General features: G+C 47.7%; 1 protein-coding gene across 4 annotated transcripts in view; it reads right to left on the reverse strand.

The window, feature by feature from the left end:
- Window positions 1-488: 488 nt before the first annotated feature.
- FAM219A (family with sequence similarity 219 member A) overlaps window positions 489-21,928 on the reverse strand; it is a 98,579-nt gene continuing 77,139 nt past the window's right edge. For 2 of the 4 annotated variants that reach the window (XM_040542111.1, XM_040542109.1), the window contains exons 3-6: window positions 15,610-15,712; window positions 11,136-11,216; window positions 10,718-10,772; window positions 489-9,677 (exon numbers count right to left, since the gene is read on the reverse strand). In XM_040542111.1, the coding sequence (XP_040398045.1) occupies window positions 9,522-9,677; window positions 10,718-10,772; window positions 11,136-11,216; window positions 15,610-15,712 (395 nt within the window). In that variant the 3' untranslated portion in view covers window positions 489-9,521. Of the gene's footprint in view, window positions 9,681-10,717; window positions 10,773-11,135; window positions 11,217-15,609; window positions 15,713-21,928 lie in introns of all 4 variants that reach the window. The other 2 variants (XM_040542110.1, XM_040542108.1) reach the window with 1 other exon arrangement.

Raw genomic sequence — 21,928 nt, forward strand, 5'->3', positions numbered from 1 at the left:
TGCACCTCCCTCAGGGGTTCTGGGCTCACTGCCTGGCTCCTCTCCATTAGTCACTGGCAGCCCTAAATCATCGGCTGACGGCTGACGGGTGGAAGGAAAGCACAGGCAAAGCGATGGGGGCGGGAGGGAACCGGGGGCTGGAAAGCAGTGGGACTGCCTCTGCAGACACAGCCCATCAGCCAGGGCGTCATGGGGAGAGGAGCAGTTTTCTGAGCAGCTTCCTCATGGGGGAGGCCAGGGCTGGCTTCCTAAATCCCCTCATCCTCGGAAAGGGCTCCCAGGGGCCACCCCGCTCCCAGGAGAGCTCCTGTTTTCCTTGAGCTGGAGGCCAAGCAAAGGTACACCAGTACAAATCTCCTGCTCCCCGTCCACTTGTCCACCCGTGGTTTCAGCCTCAGCGAGGGCTGGGGCTGCAGAGGAGGTGGTGCCGTCCGTGTCCTCCCACCCCGCTGTCCTGCTCGCTCCAGTGACAAAGGCTGGCAGGCTGGTTTTCATACGTATGCTTTTTAATATCATTAATTGTTACACTACACACAAACAGTAACAATGATAAATACTGCAATGGAAATGTTAAAAAAAAATATTATACGCTTCATGTTTTTTTCAAAAAAAACATACTTTTAAAATAAATTAATGCATAAAACTGATGGTAGAGAAAAAGAAAACCCAAAACAAACCACAACACAACTGATCTGTTTAAGGCAATACTCTACGCGGACGGGAACAGAAGTACAACAGTGTGCTACATGTTCTGAACAAGAAGAAAGAAAAAGAATCCATACAAGATGCAGACTGATGCTTCAGGAGTAAAAAACTCCCAAAACCAGATAATAAAACCAATGGCCAAGTTAAGTGCAGCATTAATACACTCTGCATGTCAAATGATTAGCAGGTTCCTAACATGGACTAAGGTCAAGCTACAACAAATTTATATTCCTAATTAAAAGGTTATTCAGGTCAAACCCTACATTTAACTCTACTTTGCATTTGGCTGTTTCAGCTATGTTTCACTATATGCAAGGACAGCCAGAAATTCATCTCCTGCTTTGAGTTTAACACAAAGGTTGGGAGGTCTCTCCTGAAAGGCATTTCCATTAACTATATCCCAGAAGGATCCCATTTGCAGTGACCCACAAATGCCTCCCGCCACCCCCTCCCCTGGGCGCCAGGCACCGCGCGATGGAAGGAGACCTTGGTAGCATTTGTTTGGGTTTAGTTTCTTTCAAGCTGAGGACATGAAATGGAAGTTCGGACTTGATCCGGACTCAGAAGAGGGCTGTCCCCCCACCTGCCAGGTTATCTGGAGCCAGCTGGAAGCGCAGCCTGCTTGTTGCCAGCACAGGAGAAACCCAGCCTGCAGCCATGCTGCAGATGCAGCTGTGATGTTTGCTATCAAAGCTGGTGTGAAGCTCCATACCTGCCCGGACAGCCAATCAACCCCAATTATTAATGCAGCCCAGAACTTGGCCACTGGAAGGTGGACAAAAATCTTAATGCCAAAAAAATCCCCCTCTCCCTCAAAATTGAAAAGAAAAGGGCAGTAGCCACTTCCTGCCAGCTTCTCCCGGTGGATTCCCATCAGCTGCCACGTACGCAAGATTGGCAGTGCCAGATCTCACCAGCATCGACCCAGTACGTTCCCAGTAAGGTGCAAGTCTGCAAGGTGCTGCCAGGGGCAAAGAAGCTTCCTGGGACATGGTCAGAGCCTCTTGTGCTGCCCTGCTGGGGTGCTTGTGGAGGAAGCCATGGTACAAAAGGAAAGAAATCCAAGTGGAGTTACCAAAAATTAAGAACTGTGATGGCCAACAGCTGTCCGGACTGCCTTGGGTTTGGGTGGGAGAGGGGGATGCAGAACTGGGCTGAGAGTCATTCTGGTGCAACTGCCTCTGTTGCTCATCACAAGTTCAAGGGGGGGAAGAAAAGAAAAAGACGATGGCTGCTTTGAGAAAAGAGGAGTGAAAGGAGGACGTGTGCAATATAACAAGGCTTGCGATTCTAGAACTAACCACTGGACACGGATACCCAAGTTTACCTGTGACAACTAGTTATACTTCTATCATTGCTGCTGCTTTCCCCCCTTCCCTTATCTGACCCTTCTCTAGTTTGGGACTGATGTTTGACGTGATGGTCAGTGTTGGTTCTCCCACCCTAGTCCTTGCGCAGCACTCCAGGGGACTCAGTTACAGGATGTGCCATGAGGTCTGGAAGTCACACGGTAGACACAGACCAGCTCCACATGCAAGCAGCGCCTGCTTTCAGAACCCTTTAGAAAGCTATTTAATGGTGCTTCATTTCCTTCTTTATTAAGGTTCAGTAATGCCTGTGGAAAGGGTTAAAATGGTTAAAAACGTGCAAAAAGGGAGGGGGGGGGAAATATCTTCCTGAAATTTCTCCCCCGCAAAGACTTCATCCTCTGCAAGAGTTGTTCTCTCTGCAGAACCACAGCCCTACCCATGTGTTTCACAGCCAAGAAGGGGACCACCTACAGACTTCCACCTGTGCCTCCCCATGGGTCTCGGGCTCAGACAGGTCTTGGACCGAGATCTCTGGTCCCGGTGTGCCCACAGTGCTGATGCTGGAAGGGTGACGGCACCCACCTGGGCTTGGTGGGTAAAAAACTCGCTTGGGTGACCCTCAGCCCCACGGCCTTCCCCTGGCCACTCAGGTGGGTGAAGAGAAATCCCGTCCGGCTCGGTGGCTCACCCACCATCACACCTCTTGGATCTCCTGCTGGTCTGATGTTTGCCTTGGGTTTGTCACTGACAAGCCGAACATACCTGCTATCCCAGCCAGCTTCCCCATGCAAAGAAACAGAGCAGACAAATCTGAGCTGGGGAAGGAGGCAGAAGTGATAAAAACCAGAAGGGCTGCTGTGAAGAGGAGAGCTTGTCCAAATTTTCCAGCTCCCTGTGGGTCTGTATCACATCTCCCGATAAACTTTGCCTTTCCCAGATCATGCAGCCTTGAGGAAGATGAGTAACAAATGGAGTGGCAGCTTTTTTAGAACTGGTGCAGAAAAGAGAAGGCAGTCGGGGCAGAGCAGTGCTTTCTGGAGACCTGACCTGGGGCAGCTGAATGGGCAGCTTGGGGAGAAATCCTGCTCCAGGAGGGCAAACATCGTGGTGTGTAACAGGACTTAGCTCAGCACGGCCTTTCGGTGGCCTTTTCTTTTCCTGGTGCCTACTGCGCTGGCTTCCAGTGCCACGCCTGAGACAGTCAAATTTAAATGAGGCTTCTTTTGTACCTTCACTCCCTGATGTAATCCCACCGCCTCTATCGCCACTTGTTACTATGGAAATGGCTGCCTCACAGACCAGGCACGATCAGCCAGGCGAGCTCCTTCCAGGAGCAAATCCATCTTTTGCTGAAGCAGCTTTTTACAGAAAAAGAAAGCCTCAGACCCACCACCAGTTTCTGCTGGCAAGTGGGTCTGGGAAGCAATGGGAAGAGCTGCTCGCCGCAGGTGCCAGGGAAAGTCAGCGATGTCCTGCTCCGTGCCGTGGCTTCCTGAATGCTTGCATGGGCCACGGTGCTCTGATCCATGCCATCTCCATTAGCCCCTGGCCCTTGCCTTCCAAGCAAGCTGTCGGAGGAGTGCTCAGCCAGGCTGCTGTGATCCTGGGACTGCCACTGGTGTCAAGGGGGCTGAAGGAGGGGACGTAGTTGTAATTTTTGGGAGGTGATGCAACAGCTCAGCTGCACAACACAGGGAGTGAAAATTGGGATGCCAGCCCCACGGAGAAACCTGCACGTGGTTAGTCTGCCATCAACCCTCTGTGTGTAATCCCAGGTCCCAATCTCTTCCTCTAAGCCTCTTGCCCTTCTGCTTCAGGGTTTGTGTGGCTCTGTAATAGGCACGCTCGTCTGGGGAGGTGCTGTTCAAGGTCTGGGGCAGCCTCTCGCACAAGAAGGCCTCGACAAGAAGTGACAAGGATGCCTTGTCCTCCTTGAGGTGAAAAGCACCTTAAAATTAAGACATTCCCATGCCTGCCCCTCAGGCTCAGCCTAGTCCAGCTTCCCCTGTAGCACTCTGCCCATCTCTGCAGATGTTTTTGAGACATGAGAACTAGAAAGAGAAGTGAGTTGTGAAGAGTCAGCTCTGAAGGGTGCCAGAGGCCAAAGCCAGGGTATGTTCAGGGTGGCACATGCAGCCTGTGCTTGCTGAGCAGCCAGGTGACAAAGCCTGTTCTGTTCTAGGTAAGAGTGGCCATACTGTGTGAGTACGTCAAGGAAGAATGGAAAAATAAAGGAAGAGCCCAGACACAAGTGCCTCAGATCATTACAAACATGCTAAATATAAAAGCATGAAACTTCCCTGGGAATATCCCAGATAAGCCCGTCAGTGATCTCTACCACCCAATTAAAATTCACTGTCTGAGCTGGAAATCCACTTGCACTCCTGAATTCCTTAAGTCTGCTGGCAGGGGATGGTGCTGTTGGACCACCAATTCTTCTTACACATTCCCTGTGTCAGCCTGCGTATCAAGTAGCCAGCTGTGCACGGGACAGCAGCCAAATAACTGGGAAACAACCCCTCGCCAAACATCTGCCCCCAAAGCTGTTTAATCTCTATACTAAGCTCACCCTGCAGCCTTCTGGCACATGCAAGCAACACTGGACGCTGGTAAACAGAGGGAAAGGAGAGTTGTGTTGCTATTCTCTGCAGAACTTTGAAAATATGTGTAAAACTTTTATAACTTGCTTTTTGCACCTTGCTTGCAGAGCTGTCCTATCAATGGTGCCTGCCACAGACTTGAAAAGATCCATGCGGGGTGGTAGTGGCCGGGGAAGGCAGGTTTCTCCCCTGCGCTGCAGAAGTGAATGGATGTCAAGAGGGGACATGACCTGCCTGGGGTTGGAGCAAACACACGTGCCAAAAGCAGCGAGGGACCCCAGATCTCATTTCTGTGCGCTGATGGTCCAGCAGACTCCCTGCAGAAGTATTTGGCTGCAGTGCTAGCTCAGGGACACGGTGTTTCTGGTGTATGCATCTGAAAACAAGCTTTGCTTGGTATCAGCACTGCACTGAGATAGATTAGCTTGGACAACTGGGATCTGCCCTAGGCCAAGGCAGCACTTGGCAACCTTTCCAGTTATTGCTTGTTTTTCTTCTCTTGTTCCATCTGGTGCCCAGCTGGGTCTTTCCTTCCTTCAAAAGCATCTTCATATTTCTGTTGAGTCACATACAGGGTGCTGCACTTTTCAAGCTTCCTGCACGCCGTTGTACAGCTTGCAGGCCAGCCTGAGGACAGACTCTGCATGGAGAGGGAAGGTTTGGGCTCAGGATCTCAGATCAATGTGTCAGCCAGCACACAGCTGAGCAGATCAGCTGTCTCCTTTTGGGAAAGGAGATGGAGAGCCAAACCAGAAGCAGTTGAGTCTGTCCTGTCTGTGGGTGGGCACAGCACCCTCAAGCCCCTTATGAAGTCTGTGCAGCAGGCTTGGCTGCCTGCTTTTGCAATCGCAAGGCACCTGCAGGCACGATGGCCAGAAGAGCAGAGTAGACCTGACAGCCGAATATACGCATTGGGGGTAGACATGCAGCAACATCAGATATGATCCAGTGGCTCTTCCAAAGGTCGGCTTCAAAATATGTCTGATAGGACATCAAAGGAGCCTCCGGGATGGTCACCTGGACATCAGCCTTCCTTCAGCCAAAGGTTATTTATACAACCACAGGAAAAGCAGACTAGACCATGCTATCTAGGACCCTTCCTCGACTCTGGGGGGATACTTCCCCTCACATGGACATCTGGAAATGGGGGGTTTGCAGACTGTCTGGAGAGACAAGAAGGGAGTGCTGAGACCTTGCAGTCCAGCTCACATGAAAGGGCTAAACTAACATCTGATAAGAGGAAATGATTTGCCCAAACTCAGATAATTTGGTGACTAAAATTACTTAAAATCCTAGCCCCAAAAGCCAATCTGGCTTTAGGAAGCACCAAATGCAAATTCCTTTGTTAGAGGTGCCAGCATCGCTATAAGGAAGCTATCCTATTTGCGTGGTAATTTAGATGGGCAGTAATGCAGTTTTTCATACTCCACGGCGCTGCTCCCCCTGGTATTCTGTACACTTCAGACTGAAAATAAAGCCTGAGCAGACCGTATGGTTTGGTGCAAAGACTGGAACAAGGAATGATTTGCTTTCTTGCAAGCAACCTGCAGTTCAGAGAGTACCCAGCAGCTCTGCAGATTTTAGGGCTTTCTAATGCTGCAACAAAGAGTCAAGGGCTGTGCTGTTTGCTTTTGCCTTCTCCAGGCAGCAGATACACTGCTGGTATAAGGAGAGCAGCACCAGAACAACCATGTACCAACAACCAACTCCTTCCTGGGAAGCCCCCACAACCTCCAGTGAGGGCACAAGGAAAACCTGGCCAAAACAAAGGTCTGAACACAAGACCAGACAGGGAGAGCCAAGCCAATCTGCTGTTAACACACACTGCTGGGCTGTCCATCATAATCTGTAATGAGCCAACAAACATGCCCCATGGTCATAACCTGATTAAGGGGCTGCAGTTCAGAAGGGTTAGTGGTCAGTTTTCTATGATAGCCACACGTGCATTGCCTTAATCCATTCAGCCTTCCTGATAATGACCCTACACAGGTAACTACTTCTCCCCACCCTTTCTACTTTAATCCCCTAATAAAATATATGAACACAAAGCATAGAGAGGAGAAGCCAAAAAATTGCCATTTTATGGTCCTGTACTGTCGTGCCAAACCAGCTATTTGTGCAACCAGCTCCTCTGTGAGCAGGGAAAAACACTTGGCTTGAGCTTCTGTCTGTATTTGGAGGAAGCACTGGCCTAGTTCACATTTAAATTCACTTCCCTCCCTCACATGTGCAAATGAGTAGTTCCCTCCCAGGGACCTTAAGGGGTTATGGTGGAAGCAGGTGCATGTCACACAATGAAAAGGGTGGAGGGCGGTTGCAGGGTTGTGGGGTTGGGGAATGCCTTGGAGCACATAGCAGGCAAAGAACAGCAACACGGGCAATGAAAGAACTTAGCAGTGGTTATAGGGAAGGTCTGTCCTTCAGAGGGGAAGTTACAGCCCTGGGAGACACAATCTCAGCAGGTCTCCTTCCATCTTTGTCCCAAGACAAAGGTGGTTTGAAGGAGAACTGTGGGATGTGCAGTCTGCCAAGGTTAACCAACAGAAACAGACACCTCATTGCTTGAGCAGGCTCACCAAAATGCCCCTGTGGGAAAGGCTGAGTGTGTGCAGCCTGCCTGGAAGGCACAGACACCGACCCAGGAGGATAAGCGCAATGGGGATGTCACATGGTACCAACGCTGAACTGCAACCTCCTGCTTTAGAAGTGTGAACTTTTAAAGAGACTTGGCCACGTCCTATAGGATTTAGTTTGACCACGGGGCTTCTGTTAGGCTTTGACTACATTCCCCATCTGAAAATAAAGACTCCGTGAGCTTTTCCTCCCTTTACCTTTTCTTCCCACACAGTGCTGTTAGAGCTCTTCTCCCCACTGCAGACAACTTGCTAATCTCACACCGGAGCTAGCACTGGAGGGGAAGGCTGGCACACAAAAGAAGAAGCAAGGAATTGGGGAGCTGAAGCTTTGTGCTTCTTTAGAAACACTTTTGAAATATTCCCCCTCAGCACTGCCAGGTGATGAGAAAGTGAGAGGAATTCACTAGAGGTACACTCTCTCCCTAGAGGAGTTGGCAAGTTAACCAGCACTTCTGCACAAGGAGGCAGAGATGCTCAGTAAACAAGTCTGCTCCATCTTCTTTCTGTTCCCTGGCAGACAGGGCAGCAGTCCCTGTTTTGGGGAGGGGGCAAACACAGCCTTCACGGTTGCCTGCAGCTAGCTGCTGAATAATAAAGCCCAGGAGCCCTGTATGCCTGCTCTTTTGCTCATGCTGCAGATGACATCATGCCTTGCACTGCACAGAGTAAAAACGTGTGATGTTAAATAAGTGTCCTCCTCATCACCAAGCGAACTTCTTAAAAAGTCAGCTCATGATGTGCAAATTTCATACAGGGGATCTGTACTTCAGGGTGGAGATCAGGCTCTTTCTCGTGGCTCAGGGGAATTCTGATCGGAAACAGAAGTGCCTTCACTTTTTCTTTCCACCAGGCTCTAAAGCGAGCGCTGATGTAAGGCAGGCAGCCTTTCTTCCTGGCTAAGCAGGAAAAGACACAGTTGTGGCTGTGTCAAAAGATTTCACCTCAGAGAAAGATGCCAGCCCATCCATCACCTGAGTCCCATGCCTTCTGAAGCCAGCAGTGTAAAACCGAACAGGGGAAGGAGATATTCCTAATTCTAGACATTATTTTGCATTTAAAACAATCTGTTGGTGAACTGGCAATTCAGTCCAGAAATCTAATGTAACACCAGGTTTCCTGACTATTCCAGCATCAAATAAACATAATTGTTCCTGAGGTGGGACAGCTCTAACAGACAAAGCTTGGTGCACCAGGGAGCCGAGATGCAATAAACAGTAGTTTCCACTCACGGCTTTTTTCAGCTGAATCTGCTCATAATCCCTCTGTTGCTGAAAACTCCCCTGAAGTCTGACACCAGCACATTAACAAATCTCTCCCATATGCACCAAGAGATGTACTGTCAAGAGCACCAATAGCTGAGCTCTAAAAAATATCTTTCTTCAACTAGCTTTTTCAGCACTGACCTTCAGACTGTACAGCTCCAGTCCTGTCTTATGCAGGACTCATTTTTTCTTAGTTGAACAAAGTTTAAGATTTTTGGAAGCAGATGGCTCTCGCAGGAATTAAGTAGAAGCTGAAGTCAGTGTATTCAACTGAATTGAATTCATGATTCTGGTATTCTCAGGCAAGGACTGAATCTACTGAGAGTATGGATGGATTGCAAATCAAATCTGATGTGTTTGGTGATAATTTAATGTGGTGCTAAGGGTAGATTGCATTGGGTGTGTGACACAGCTCTAGCTAGTACTGACTCACAGTGAAATGCCACCATCTTGCCTTTCTTGCAAGTGAATGAATTGTGTCATGTTATTCCCGGCTAGACTTGCCGTAAGAAAGGATGCCCTGCTCCATTGCCATTCCTGTGCCCTGGTCATGGTGTAATTTTGGTTACGCAGGCAAATGAGGCTTAGTGAACTAATTACAAACTGACCTCAGGTAAACCCCCCTGACACCTCACTCACCCCTGATCTTGCAAATGGATTGTTTTTAGAGGGTAGGATTAACTGCAGCCCCATCCAATCCTTCCCATTTTGGAACTGACACCTTACAAAACATCTCTGGTGCCTACATAAACCCAGAAGTATCTCTGGGCCCTTCTGCATCCGCTCCCTGGACCAGTCAGTTCTGCCAGGCACTGCCTGGCACTTTGAGTTTAACTCTTTTGTTTAACCATGGTTTAAAATAACTTATCAACCAATCATAAAATGAATTTTTTGGTTTCTCCTGGCTCCATGAACACAAAGAGGTGCACGTCCTACCATAGGAGGAAGCAATGGCTGTTAAGTTTTACAGTTATAGTGGAAAGCACTGATCACAGCCTGCCGGCCTCACTACTGGATGTGACAGGCGGTGGAGGAGGTGGCTTGGCAACACATGCAGGTAGGGTTGACCGATTTAGGGGGGATTAGGTCGAGGTCCTCGTCATCTGGGATCTCATCTAACCGGTACCCATCCTTTAGCAGCTGGATGTTCAAGTCTTGGTTGATCTGCTACAGACAAAGAGACAAACAGTCAAACACTTGAGGCTTCTTGCTTCTGACAGGTCAGAAGAGGAAGGAGGTCCCTTATTCTGGAATATATTACTCACATATGATATGGGAAGTATATATGATATTTTAAACGGGAAATGATGATAATAAACCAACCGGGAGCTGTGTAGTCCTTCCACTCAGTTTGGGGCACTACAGCAGTTGAAAGGTGGTAAAGCCACATGGCTCTTTGTAATCTCAGATTCAAGTGCTGTCTAGCCAGCTCTGGGTGAAAAACCCTTTGAATCAGGGCCCACAGATTGCCCACATCATTTGACCTGGTCCCTGCTCTTGGTTGTTTCTCCACACTTCAGAGAGATTTTGCCCCAGGAAGGGATGCAAGGGGGAACAGTTTCCAGCAACTTGCATGCAGAATGGCTGCTCAGCACCCTGCCTGTAAATCAGATCCTACAGAAGCAGCACCCAGAGGCTGAGCAGCTAATTCACCGGACAGCTTGGGAATACATTCAGAAACAATGCAAGGGATTAACAAACGTGAACTTCCTGCCATTTCTCTCTGAGAGGGCAAGAGTTCATATCTCTAAGTCCTCTTTGGAATTTCTGCTTGCTCCAAGTAAACACCCTCCAGGTGACCTTGACCCACGCAAGAACTGGAAATGACAGCACACCCTCAGCTCCTTTATTTGCGTCCTTGGCAAGCAGATGGTTGCTGAGCTGCCACGACAGACAAACTGATGCTTTTGCACCACATCGGCCAGCACTGCAGGATTGAGCAGAACTGGGAAGAGCTTCAGTGAAGCTGATGGGCAAATCTCTGTCTGTGCTGTGGCAATGTGGGGACAGAGCCAACTAGATCACTGGGGAAGAAGGAAACATGACACTGTTTCTGCCACGGTCCCTTCCAGACTCACGGAGTTTATACCACTGCTAAATTCCTTGTGTAGCTGTTTTTGGCTGCAAAAGGCCGCTCTAAGCCATTTCTGGATGCTCTACTATCAGCATTCATAGCAAGGATGGCAAGAGAGAGTCTAACTCACCTCAGCTGATGAGTATCCCGAGGAGGAATATCTGGACATGTCAAAGTCATCATCACTGCAGGGAAGGACAAGACAGCAAAGAAGGAAACAGTTAAAGAGACCTGAATTCCCTGCTTACTCCTATCCTTCTTGTGCTGTGAAGCTGTCCTTTAGGCACAGACAATTTACATCAAGGGAGCCTGGAGAGCAACTTTCATCTGTGAACCTCAGACATTTCCATGAAAGTGCTCTTTACTCTTGTCTCTTCCTGCTTGTTTACACACACAGACCAATTAGAGCATATGCCAAAGGGCACAGCAAGGAAGGCTGCAAGTGGTCTGCAAGAATGGTTTCAGCAGGAGTTAGCTCCAGTGCTGTGCTCTGTCATGAAAACTTGCTCGCACCACAACGTATATCATCTTATTATCACTTTGCATACCTGTCCGTATCCAGGGCTACCAGTGGCTTTTCATCTGGACTCTGATCTAATGACGAATAGCCCTTATTGGGAACGACGAGCCTGAAATAATTAAATGTTCTCCATTAACCACACAGTAAAGCTCAGTACCACACATAGTCATATCAAAGTCATATGATAGGCTTTCCCCATGTCATTTCTTTGCAAGTCCTCCCTTACTGGTGAAGACATTTAAATAAGTGCAGTTCAGAGGAGGCAGGCTGTGTCTCTGGGTAGCTCAGAGCAGATTTACAGGGATGGATGCTGGACGTGCCTTGGGAACACACTCCTCCCTGGAAGGCAAAATGATTGGGACACTCTGGGCTTCATTCTGATGAAACTGTTCAGTTCACAGTGCTTGCCTTGTCAGACTTCCGCGTTGACTTTTTTCCTAGCAATGAGTACATGGCACTTGCATTAAGTAAGCAGGAGAAGGTATTCTAGCTAGGGGAAGGTATTCTAGGATTGGAAATAAGGGATTTGGTCTTTCTGCCTGAGTCCCTACCCAGCCCCCATAACACAGAACTTGTGAAGTCTCACCCCTAATTTTAGTAATATGAGAAGTGAGAGCTGATGGGTACAGCATAAGAGCCCTGTCTGACTAGCACTTTTAAAATCCCATTATTCTATAAAGACTTTCAGTTCATCAGAACTGTTACAATGGCTGATGATGACTTTGCACCTTTAATTGCCTGAGGGAATCTGTGGAATGGAATATAGACTTCAGAGCCTCTAGCATAAGGAAAATACATTATTCAATGGTATCCAGATCACAACAGAGTTATTTCATCCACAAAATTGCACAAAGACTTGGGTTCATATTTAAAATAAGATCAACCAGACTCAGCAAATGGAGCAAGGTACTACGTTCAGCAGGTGGGAACTGCAAGATAATCACAGAAATCTCCTTATTCAGTGGGTTAAATCAGATTCTCTCCCAAATGAATGATTGGTCTTTAACAATACAATGATACAGCAGGGCTTCACTAAGAGTTTGGGAAAGTCTAAAAATGATAATCCGTCTCATGCATGCTCTAACTGTTCTTTAACCAGCTGCAGAGCTCTTCTGCTTCTACTCAGAAAATTTCAGAAAGCCTTTACGATTTTAGTAATGTAAAGGCATTGAAGATGGGAAAGGCCCAGGGAGAGCAAAATATATGAAATGTTGTAACAAAGCAGATGTATAGGCTCACGACTAGTTGCATTTTCTTACTGCGTTCATTGAAATGCACGGCTAAAGAAATTAATTGATGATGCAGAATTTCCAGCCTGCTGCATCAGGGAACTGCAGAAAATAGGATCCATTTGCAAAGTGCAAAACCCCTTCCCATATCCTCCAGAGGTTCCTTCTGCTCCCTACAAAGCATGAAGGAAGGAAGTCAAGAAGCAAAGATGTCTGGAACTAAAACAGAAGCTGTGATCTGGCAGCAGCAGCTTGCCTGCACAGATAATAGAGGCACTCACTCCCATGCCTGCTCTCCATTTTTCAAGTCACTGCTCCACATACACTCACTGACAATTGTTACTACATTGTGTGTGAACAAAGCACCATCAGGGGAGCAAGGAGAACAGCCCTTTGTGGTGCTATTTACTTGATTAAAACAAATCACTAGATCTTTTTGTTGAGAAATGCCTTTTTTCGCAGTAATGAAACTTCAACTTTTCTGCCACAGGCTAAAACTGTGATGTTTTTGTCCCTGATTTAAGCCTTTTTCTTGCATCCTGATTGCGGTTTTTTTTTTTTTTTTTTTTTTTTTGCTTCCCAGTGTCCTTGGAACAAAGCTGGGATTAAGTTGTACCTGCTTTCATCTGCAGGTATGAGCTTTTTGTCTGGGTGGTTTTGGTTGCTTAACATGGAATATTTTACAACGACATCTGAGTTTAGTTTATTCTTAGGGTGGACTACAATATCTGGCTGTGTAGAAGTAGTGCAGATGGTGTTTTGTGGGCTCTGCCTGTGCTTGCAGTAGGGATTGCCAGCATCACACCAACCTTGTTCACATTTTATTTGCTCTTAGGGAGGCTGAGCATGTTATGGATCCAGATTCTTTCTCCTGTAAGGCTGGCTGTGCCCCTGCCTCAGGAGAAGATTGAATGGTGAAGGCAACCTGGTGCCAGAGGCCAAATTTCAGAAATTCATACAAGTAATACCGAAGAACAATGGCCTTGGGGAAGGAGGAGGAAGTGGGGAAGGGACAAGGAGAAGCAATACACTTTGCCTGAATGAAGAAAACATATTTGATGAGGACAAGAGCAAAAAAAGGGGAAATGGCTTTAGCTTCTTCTCCAATAGAGCCTGGAAGAAGCCAACAGTTCAGACGTAAAGAGCCACTAGAACCTGGATGTTTTGCTGTGTATCCCACTGGAGTCTCTAATTGTACTGCAGCCTTGTGAACAAGGTTATGATCTTTCTGCCCTCCTGGGGTTGCCCTGTCTATGGCAGGCCAGAGGTATTGTGAGGGCTGTGCCCAGAGTGCTGCTTGGTTCCCAGAAAGCCAAGGGAGCTGGGGGATGAGGAATCATGGGCCAGCAAGAGCCTGTGCCAGGCATCTCCCAGCTGTATGGGAGCAACGGAGCTTGGCTACATCTGCTACTAAGGCAGTGGCTGCAAACCTGTGTTTTGCAGATCCCAAAGGAAGCTTTTAAAAGCTGTGTGAAAAGTAACTAAGAGATGTGAATCTATTGCCAGCAGGCTTAGCTTGGCTGTGCAGGGGTCTCCATGTCCTCAAACACTGCTCTGATGTCCATGGATGGAATAAAGCTGAGCTGGCTGTTCTAAAGCTTTTGTCCATGGTCTTCAGTGCTCGGACCTTCCCAAACCAAAATACTCTTCCTTCCAGGGGTAGCTCTGAAACAGCAGCCCCTCCAGTCAAAAGTCACTGATTTTACAGGTAGGCATCTGCACTTATCTCGTCCTCTTCCCTTACTATCTTCCCCCACTAATTTCAGCGTCTTTCTAAAGCAGCAAATCTGCTACTATTCCTCTTGGGAAGCAAGTGTGCAGCCTAATGCCAAAAGAATCCAAGTCTTCCCAGCTTGCATTTGGGAAACAAAGAAGAGCAGTGGGCATGGAAAACCCAGCTGAGAGCATTTGCAGAATTTCTTACTGCCAGTAAGGGCCTGGCACCTTAATGTAGTCTCAACAACCAAATTTGGAGCAGTGAGCAGTGTAGCATATTTCACCAACATCGCAGGTGCTTACAAATAAAACTTGACAAAGTCCTGGCATGATTTATGACTGCTGTTGTGGGTTTTGGGAACTAATTTGAAACAAGGAACCTCATCTGTTGGATGCGTTGCACAGAGAGACTCTCACCTACAGCTCCTGTTCTACTTAATATATGGTAATCCATGCAAGTTTCTCATTCATCAACAAAAACCCAGCTTTAATGCAGATTCTGCTGTCATTTTACATAAGATCCTCCAATAAAAATTACCACCTTTCTCATAGCATGCAAAGAGTGCAATCCTGTTGACTCAGCGGGTTCCTGCCCCTGAATGTAGGTAAACAATACACAATTGTACTGATGCCTATATGGAAAAAAACCAGAAATACTCCGAAAGAAAGTATTCAGGTAAGAACTTGTTTGTTTCCAGAGGTCTGTAGCACTGTCTGATACTGTCATACAGAGATGAGCCAAAGCAGCCCCAGCAAAGTATGACCATGCTGTTCACAGTGCGGAGGAGGTGTATAGCAAAGCACGCAGGGATGAATTATACACAAGTCTTCATTAAGTTAATCAGTATGGGGAAGAGGGCATTTTCAAAAAGAAGCAGGGGAACTACTGGGATAAAAGCAGCTAAGTCAGAACTAAGCTCTAAGGCAGTTTGCTGTTACATGAAGCAGCACTGTATGCTCTCCCGCTAGCAGGATTACAACACTACATGAGGACGCCCAGAGCATTCAAGACAAACATATCAAACCCCTGATTTTCATAGAATCACAGAATCACAGAATGGTTGGGGTTGGAAGGGACCTTAAAGACCATCTAGTTCCACCCCCTGCCATGGGCAGGGATACCTCTCAGCAGCCCAGGCTGCCCAAAGCCCCATCCAGCCTGGCCTTGAGCACTGCCAGGGATGGGGCAGCCACAGCTTCTCTGGGCAGCCTGTGCCAGGGCCTCACCATCCTTATAGTAAACATCTCATCTAAATTCTTCCCATTTAGTTTAAAACTATTCCCCCTTTTCCTATCATGGCCTGCCCAGGTAAAAGCCGCTCTCCAGGCTGGGCTGCCTCTGCCTCCTGCAGGCTGTATTGTCACTCGTCCTGGGCCCAGCTGTCCCCACGTCCCTCCAGGGGACGGGATGCAACACAGCACAGTGTTTGGGAAGGGCCATCTCTGCTCTTGCTGTGTGTTTGGCAGTAGGGGAATGGCAATGAACATTGTCCTTGCCCATCTTGAGGCCGTTAGGGATTGCAGCTTAGAGCACAGCTGAGTTTTCCAGTCCTTTACCTTGTCCGTGCCATCACGTTGTTCTTCTTGGGCTGCTGATTAACTGGGCTGCCCATGTTGCCGTTCTTCAGGGAGCCCTTCCGAGCCAGCTCCCTCTGCTTCTCTGCATATGGGATACAAAGGGGAAAAGCAGAATTAGGGCAACAGCCTGGCAGGTCACCATTTAGCTACAGAAACCCAGACCTGACAGCAGCAAAAGGCATGGCGGAATTAATAGCACGGGACGTGACCACTCCATCTCCCAGGCAGACACAGCAAAGGCCGGAGGAGCTGTGTCCCATTGCCTCCAAGGTCCCTAGGGGCTAAATCTCATATGCCCTGCCTCACAGCAGCCTGCTGACCAGACCACACCATGACGGCCATGGAGCTTCTGGATGCAGGCCGTGACTGTCCCGCTGGGGCTGAGGAAGGGCAGAGCCCCTGCCTCTGTGCAGCTATGGGCTCTGAGACTGCACTGTATGCTGGGCAAGGGAATTTATCCTTTTACATTTTCTCCTATTCAGGCTGCCACCAAGGGGCCCAGCTGGGACAGAAAAGAGCCTCCGTCAATGCAGCACCATCATTTAGTGTTAGTCCAGCCTAGCTTGACACCATGCCTGAGTTATGACCACTTCCCTGGCTGGCAACTCAGTGGACTAACACACCCCACAGCAGAATATGTTGCTGCCTCCCCTTCTTCTCCTCCTGACAGCAGGTGATGTCCCCAATGTGTCTTCCTCTTTTATCTCCCATTGAATCTTGCGAGCTTTATTTCTTTATTTAAGTAAAATAAAAAAGCTGCACATTGTGCAGCTGTATTTTTAAACAGGATATTGTTTGCTTAATTTTCAAAGCATGTTCTATTTGCTGCTGAAATGTACCTTAAACCTCTGACAGTACGTGGGGCTTTTTTTTGCGTGTTCATTGCAAGAGGGGATTAAAATTAGCTTCTCATTTAGGAGAGGCTATTTCTCTTCTTAATAACTTCTCACCACAGGATCATAACCAGAGTTCAGGTCCAAAAGCTAAGCCTTCCGCAGGAATGCAGCATTTTTGCTGTATTAAATCATCCCTGCCTCCAGGATAGGAGTCATAGGAGCCCATCTATGATGGCCTGTCATATAAACTGATATTCAATTTTCTGATTCAAAGTCCTTCCTTATTCCTTTTGGGAAACCAGTTGGGTTGAGTCAGCAATTGGCCACAAAAGCTGAGCTAACTGCCCCAAACTCACCCTGCGATGCCAGGCAAGTCTGGTAGGGAAAAGCAGAGTGTGAGACCAGCAAGGCAGGAAAAGGCCTGGTTAAAAACATTCTCCAGAGTGTGAGAAAATGTTGGAAACTACTTTTGTATCATGCCTGAATAATAGGGGTTTACCAGACTGCTGGCTGGGGAACCTGAATAGTGAATTCGTTTTGCTTCTCCTTCCCCCGGGGTGTGTGAAATGTGCTGATGTATTCTTTGCTTGCAGGTTTTATTCCCCTTGGAGAGAAAAGCACCTGTTGCTTGTTGTGGGAAAGCTGCGTGCCTGCCCAGGTGTGCAAGTGTGAGACAGGCCAACTCTGTCCTTACCGCAGGGGTAAGAGCAAGGGGATGTGTCCAAGGCTCCCTTTTTTGATGGACAAACAAGCAGCAGAGATGCCTAGATACTGTGGTAATGCATGTGGCTGAGGAACCTGCAGAGAAGGGTATATGCTCATACAAACCATGCCCAGCGCTGCTCGTGCTGACAGGAGAGGTAAATAAAAGCTCATTGAAGTTGGCAGGGGAAGGACCAGACCTATAACTCTCTTTGGCATAAGCAACAAAGAGACTGATAGAGTATCGAAGTCAAAACCTTAAATCACAGTAATTTCTCATGACTGGAACTTGCAAGTGCAGTGGTTATCTTTGTCTCCAGAAAAAAAAAAAAAAAAAAAAAGGCTGGTATTTTGCAGGCCACGTGAATGGCGCTATTCAAACACAGAGGGATAAAGTGGGATTTTATGGAGGCAAAGGTTTACAACCCTAAGTACAAAACAGCTCCCACCCATCTACACCAGGAGCTCTAGTGGCTGGCCACAAATATGCAGTGCTAAAACAAGTTGCCAATACTTCAAGATGCTGTATAATTCACAAAAAGCGCATAACTCAGAAACAAGGTTACAGATTTCATTTTCTGTCAAGACAGTTCAGGCTTGCCTGAGCCTTTAAAATGTACTGGTGCTCTCTGATTCCTATTGATTACTCACTACAAGCACTAATGCTGTTTTCCAATTCAGATTACTCATTCAGTTAATGAATATGGGCTTTAGCTAAGTGTCTTCTTCCTTCAGGAAGTCTCCCCATGACTATTTCTCTGCTCTTACTGAGTGATAATTCAATGTGTGAGGCTGAATGATAAGACACCTCCTATTTAACCCCTTCTTTCACTTACTTAGTGGCTTGGAGTGAATATTGCCAGAGAAATAGCACTGCAGGAATACAGTGTCATTCTGACATCCATGCCTGTGTCCCCAGACAAATTTCTTAATCATGAATCAACAGGTCAGCTTGGATGCTTGGATAGCTTGGATGCTATGAATCCTGAGTCCCTGGTGGCCAAAAAGCAAAAGATAGGAGGGAGAACAGGAGGTCTGTCCAGCCCTGGAGTGACAGGACAAGCTCCTGGAAGGTGGTGGAGATGTGTATCAGTCACTTCAGGCTTGGAGGCAAGGAAACGAGCTAACCAAGTCTTACAAGTATTATGTATGAACTGCTGCTACTTCCACCACTACCCTGAAGTAATTCTAGGCAGCCTTGCACACCAGCCACCGGGTCCATGAGAATGGTGGGCTTTCAGTGCCCACTTTCTGCTTGGTGCTTCCTCCTGGCCTAGTAGGTGAAGTTGGTGAACCCCATTTATAGGTAGCGAGCTCTTTCCCAGGTTTTCAGCTCATTTAGTTTTACCTCCCAGATGTTTGTTTTAAGGCCAGACCTCCACATGCTAAATATCTAAGTTCCTTTTAGAAATGCGATTGACTTAGGCAGTTCTGATGATGTTACTGTCAGGGTCCAACATGTTTACAAAAAAACTGTAAATTCACAAATATGTTTTCACAGAAGCTGCAATCAAATCAATCATATAGCAGCCGGGTAAAGAGAAGGAACCACAACCTAGTCTTGAAGAGTAAGCAGCGTTTTTCTTTACAGGCTGCCCCATACTGGCCGTTGTTAGACCCAAATGAGCATGAATCCCAACACCAACACCCTCCAGTGACCCAGCTGTGCTAACCCTTGTGTGAAAGCTAGGAACCAAGCCCTTGGGCAATTCTCAAGGATAGGACTGCATGAAAAACAAATGGGCTCTTTCCTTCTGAGTAATCCAGACTCTCTGGTATGGTAGTCAAATATTCCCCATTGGACTTAAATGACACCCATGTTCCTGCTTGTCTCCCTAAAAACCTCAAGGGCACAACCTGAGACACAGGGGGGCATGGCCCCACCACAGAGGATAGGCTTAGTTTGTCTTCTGCCCATGGCAACTTCTGGCTGGCACTGGCTATGCAAAGGCTCTCCATGTCTAGGACTGCCCATGCTGCCTGCGGTATTCCAGTACGTGCAACAAACTTCCAGGAAGGCAACACAGCCTGATGGAAAATCGATACCGACCCTACAAAACCACCTAATTCTGGGCAACTCTCAGGCACCAGAATGAGGAAGGGTTGTTAACAGGCACTGGTGCCAAATACAGAGAAAATGGGACACACAAGAACAAATGAAGGAATGGAAGACTGTGATTCCCAGACACCAGTTATTTCGTGCCTGCTGAGTTGGCTGTTTGATGATCAGTAAAAAGCTAATACGGCAGAGATACAAGGTGAATGACAGAGACTTGGAGATTGGGAAACCAGAATGAAACAAGGCTGTTCTCCAGCTATTTCAGAGAAATTGCTAACTGTTGGCAGTAAAAGGGCATTATAAGAGCAGAGCTCCAACAATGCTCTTAATGTGGCATTTGCAAGTATTTGAAATGAGTTGTTCAGCTTTCATTTCACCTGGCTGTTACACTTTTTATCGTTGTACCTAGTGAAATATTCACACCCATGTGGCTTGTCATCCCCTTCCCATGAAGCAGTCGGTTATGGGTGAGCGAGCATACTGTAAGTACAGATGTGATGCAGAGCCAACAGGCAAGCAATTCCAGCAGGGCTGGCAGAGATGGGGTTGAGACAGCTTCACCCAAATCTGAGTTCCTGCTGTCTTTTCACTGATTTTCCAGACAGATGCTTCCTGTGCACAACAGAACAGAGTCTGGGAGGGTATGAAGCAGCCAGTGTGTGCCTTTAACATTAAAAAGTATGCTCAATCAGGAGTCTGAAGGTCATGAATGATCATTAGTAGGGTTGCCGTGTCGGGTAATCTACCTGGCTGCACGTTTGAGTGCAGCAAACTTCTGTTTCAGCGGAGAGCTTAGAAAGCACGGACAACCTGATGCACTGGGCATTGTGGCTGCACCACTTCCACCTAAACTAATCCTGGAGAGTGTATTGGAAGAGGAAAGTGTGGAGTGACACACATGTGTGCACGTGTGTGTGTGTGTACGTGGGGAGGGGTCCAGAATCCTTTCAACACCCCTATACACCTCTGAATAGCAGGAAGTGCACTGTAAAATTGTTACTTGTTAACTGGCTGGATGTGTCTGGTTCCTTTGTGACAAGGGAAGATAGTAATGGAGAATGTGAATCAGAATGAACTTACATGATTGTGTCTACGTAAAACATCAGAGCTGAATAAATCATTACAATCATTACAGTGCAGTGGGTATCCCCCTCATGTGAGGCAGCCTGATCAGCACAAATGTTGTTTGGTGGCAGATGAGGCCGATCTGCTTCCTTAGCACTGTGGGTTGGAAGCAGGCAGGCACTGCCTGCTCCTGTCTTTGCTGAGAGCTGCTAGCTGAACCTCACCACCTCAACTGCTTGTGAACCTGCCGAGGTGGGAGGAGACGGAGCTTCCTGGCATGGGGACTGTGCAGTGTGGGTCCATGGGATTTGATGCAGTGGGAAGACAAAGAGAAAGTAATCCAGTGTGACAGAGTTGTATTTTTCCACCTTCAAGATCTACGAAATGAGATTTTGGGATGTATTTGCTCCTCTGTCCCCCACTGTCAGCCAAGACCATTTCAGAGGCTGAGGACTGCAGCGACTCCCTGATGAATTCCACCTTCTCAAGCAAGCTGAGAATTTAAATTGCACAGTAAATAAGATTAATCTGTCCGTTCACATCCCGCTGAATGATCAACAGAGTCATGAACAAACGGAGGGAGAACGAACAAATGCTGACTTCAGCTCCCACTTGGAGCCCAAACCCTGAGCCCAGCTCAGCATCATTCAGCCCCGGGATGTCGGCATGCATCTACTTAACACTGAAACTGTCCCGAAATTTCACCTCTGAGAGAGCGTTTGGCAGCTGGGACTGTGTCACTCCTTGGAGAGATTTCAGGGTGCACTTCAACAGGGGCTTTGCCTGCACACTGTATAGAAAGGGAGGTAGATGAATGCTGTGTGCTGTGGCTATGCCGGTGCTGACGGGGGCTGTGCTCCCTGGGAGATTTGGAGCGTGTGTGTGTGACCATGCGGGTGGTATTAGCATGGCTGTGTCTGTGTCTCCCTGAACCAGAAAGAAAGGCAAAAGAAAAGTGATTTTTACTACATAGGTGGAGCAGAAATGAAAAGGGTCTGTCTGTGGCCAGCCTGCTGCTCTGAACACAAGGAATATGGTTTAAAGCTGGTATGTGCTAAGTGCTGGCACTGATTACTCAGAACGGGCTGTCTGAACTGGGATTGTTTCACCCAGCTTCAGAAAAGACTCTTCACATAAGTAGGGGTCAGATAGCTACGTCATCCAGCTCCCAACTTGGGAAAGTTGTGCAAGACAATATTTTCACTCAAAGCACCTCGATTTTGCTGACCCAGCCAAACTTGGGGAGATTAGCAAGCTGTGTCTAATTGTGAGAACTCTCAACAAGGGCAGGCATACAAATCTGTCCTCCAAGGTCCCTCCTGGACCAGGTTTTAAGCACCCAAGTAGCTGCATTTTCTTCTGTTTTGCTGCTCTGGCTGCTGCTCTGTCCCTTTGGCATGAGTGAGGGCTGGCACGGACCCTGCCAGGCAGTAGTTTTAAGCTCCCCTGATGGCCTGACCAGAGACAGAAGTGGTATACAGTACAGTACAGAGAAGTCATTTGCGTCTCTCTTCTGAGGATGCAGCTCTTAACTTCTAACACAGGAGCTACTACAACCAGCAGTCAGTGCACTGCCTGCACAGCAATGCGGGGCTAACTCCTGGGGAATGCTCGTCTTGGCTCCACAAGTTAGAGA

This window comes from Cygnus olor, chromosome Z, assembly GCF_009769625.2.
Source record: "Cygnus olor isolate bCygOlo1 chromosome Z, bCygOlo1.pri.v2, whole genome shotgun sequence".
In the NCBI taxonomy this organism is placed as follows: domain Eukaryota; kingdom Metazoa; phylum Chordata; class Aves; order Anseriformes; family Anatidae; genus Cygnus; species Cygnus olor.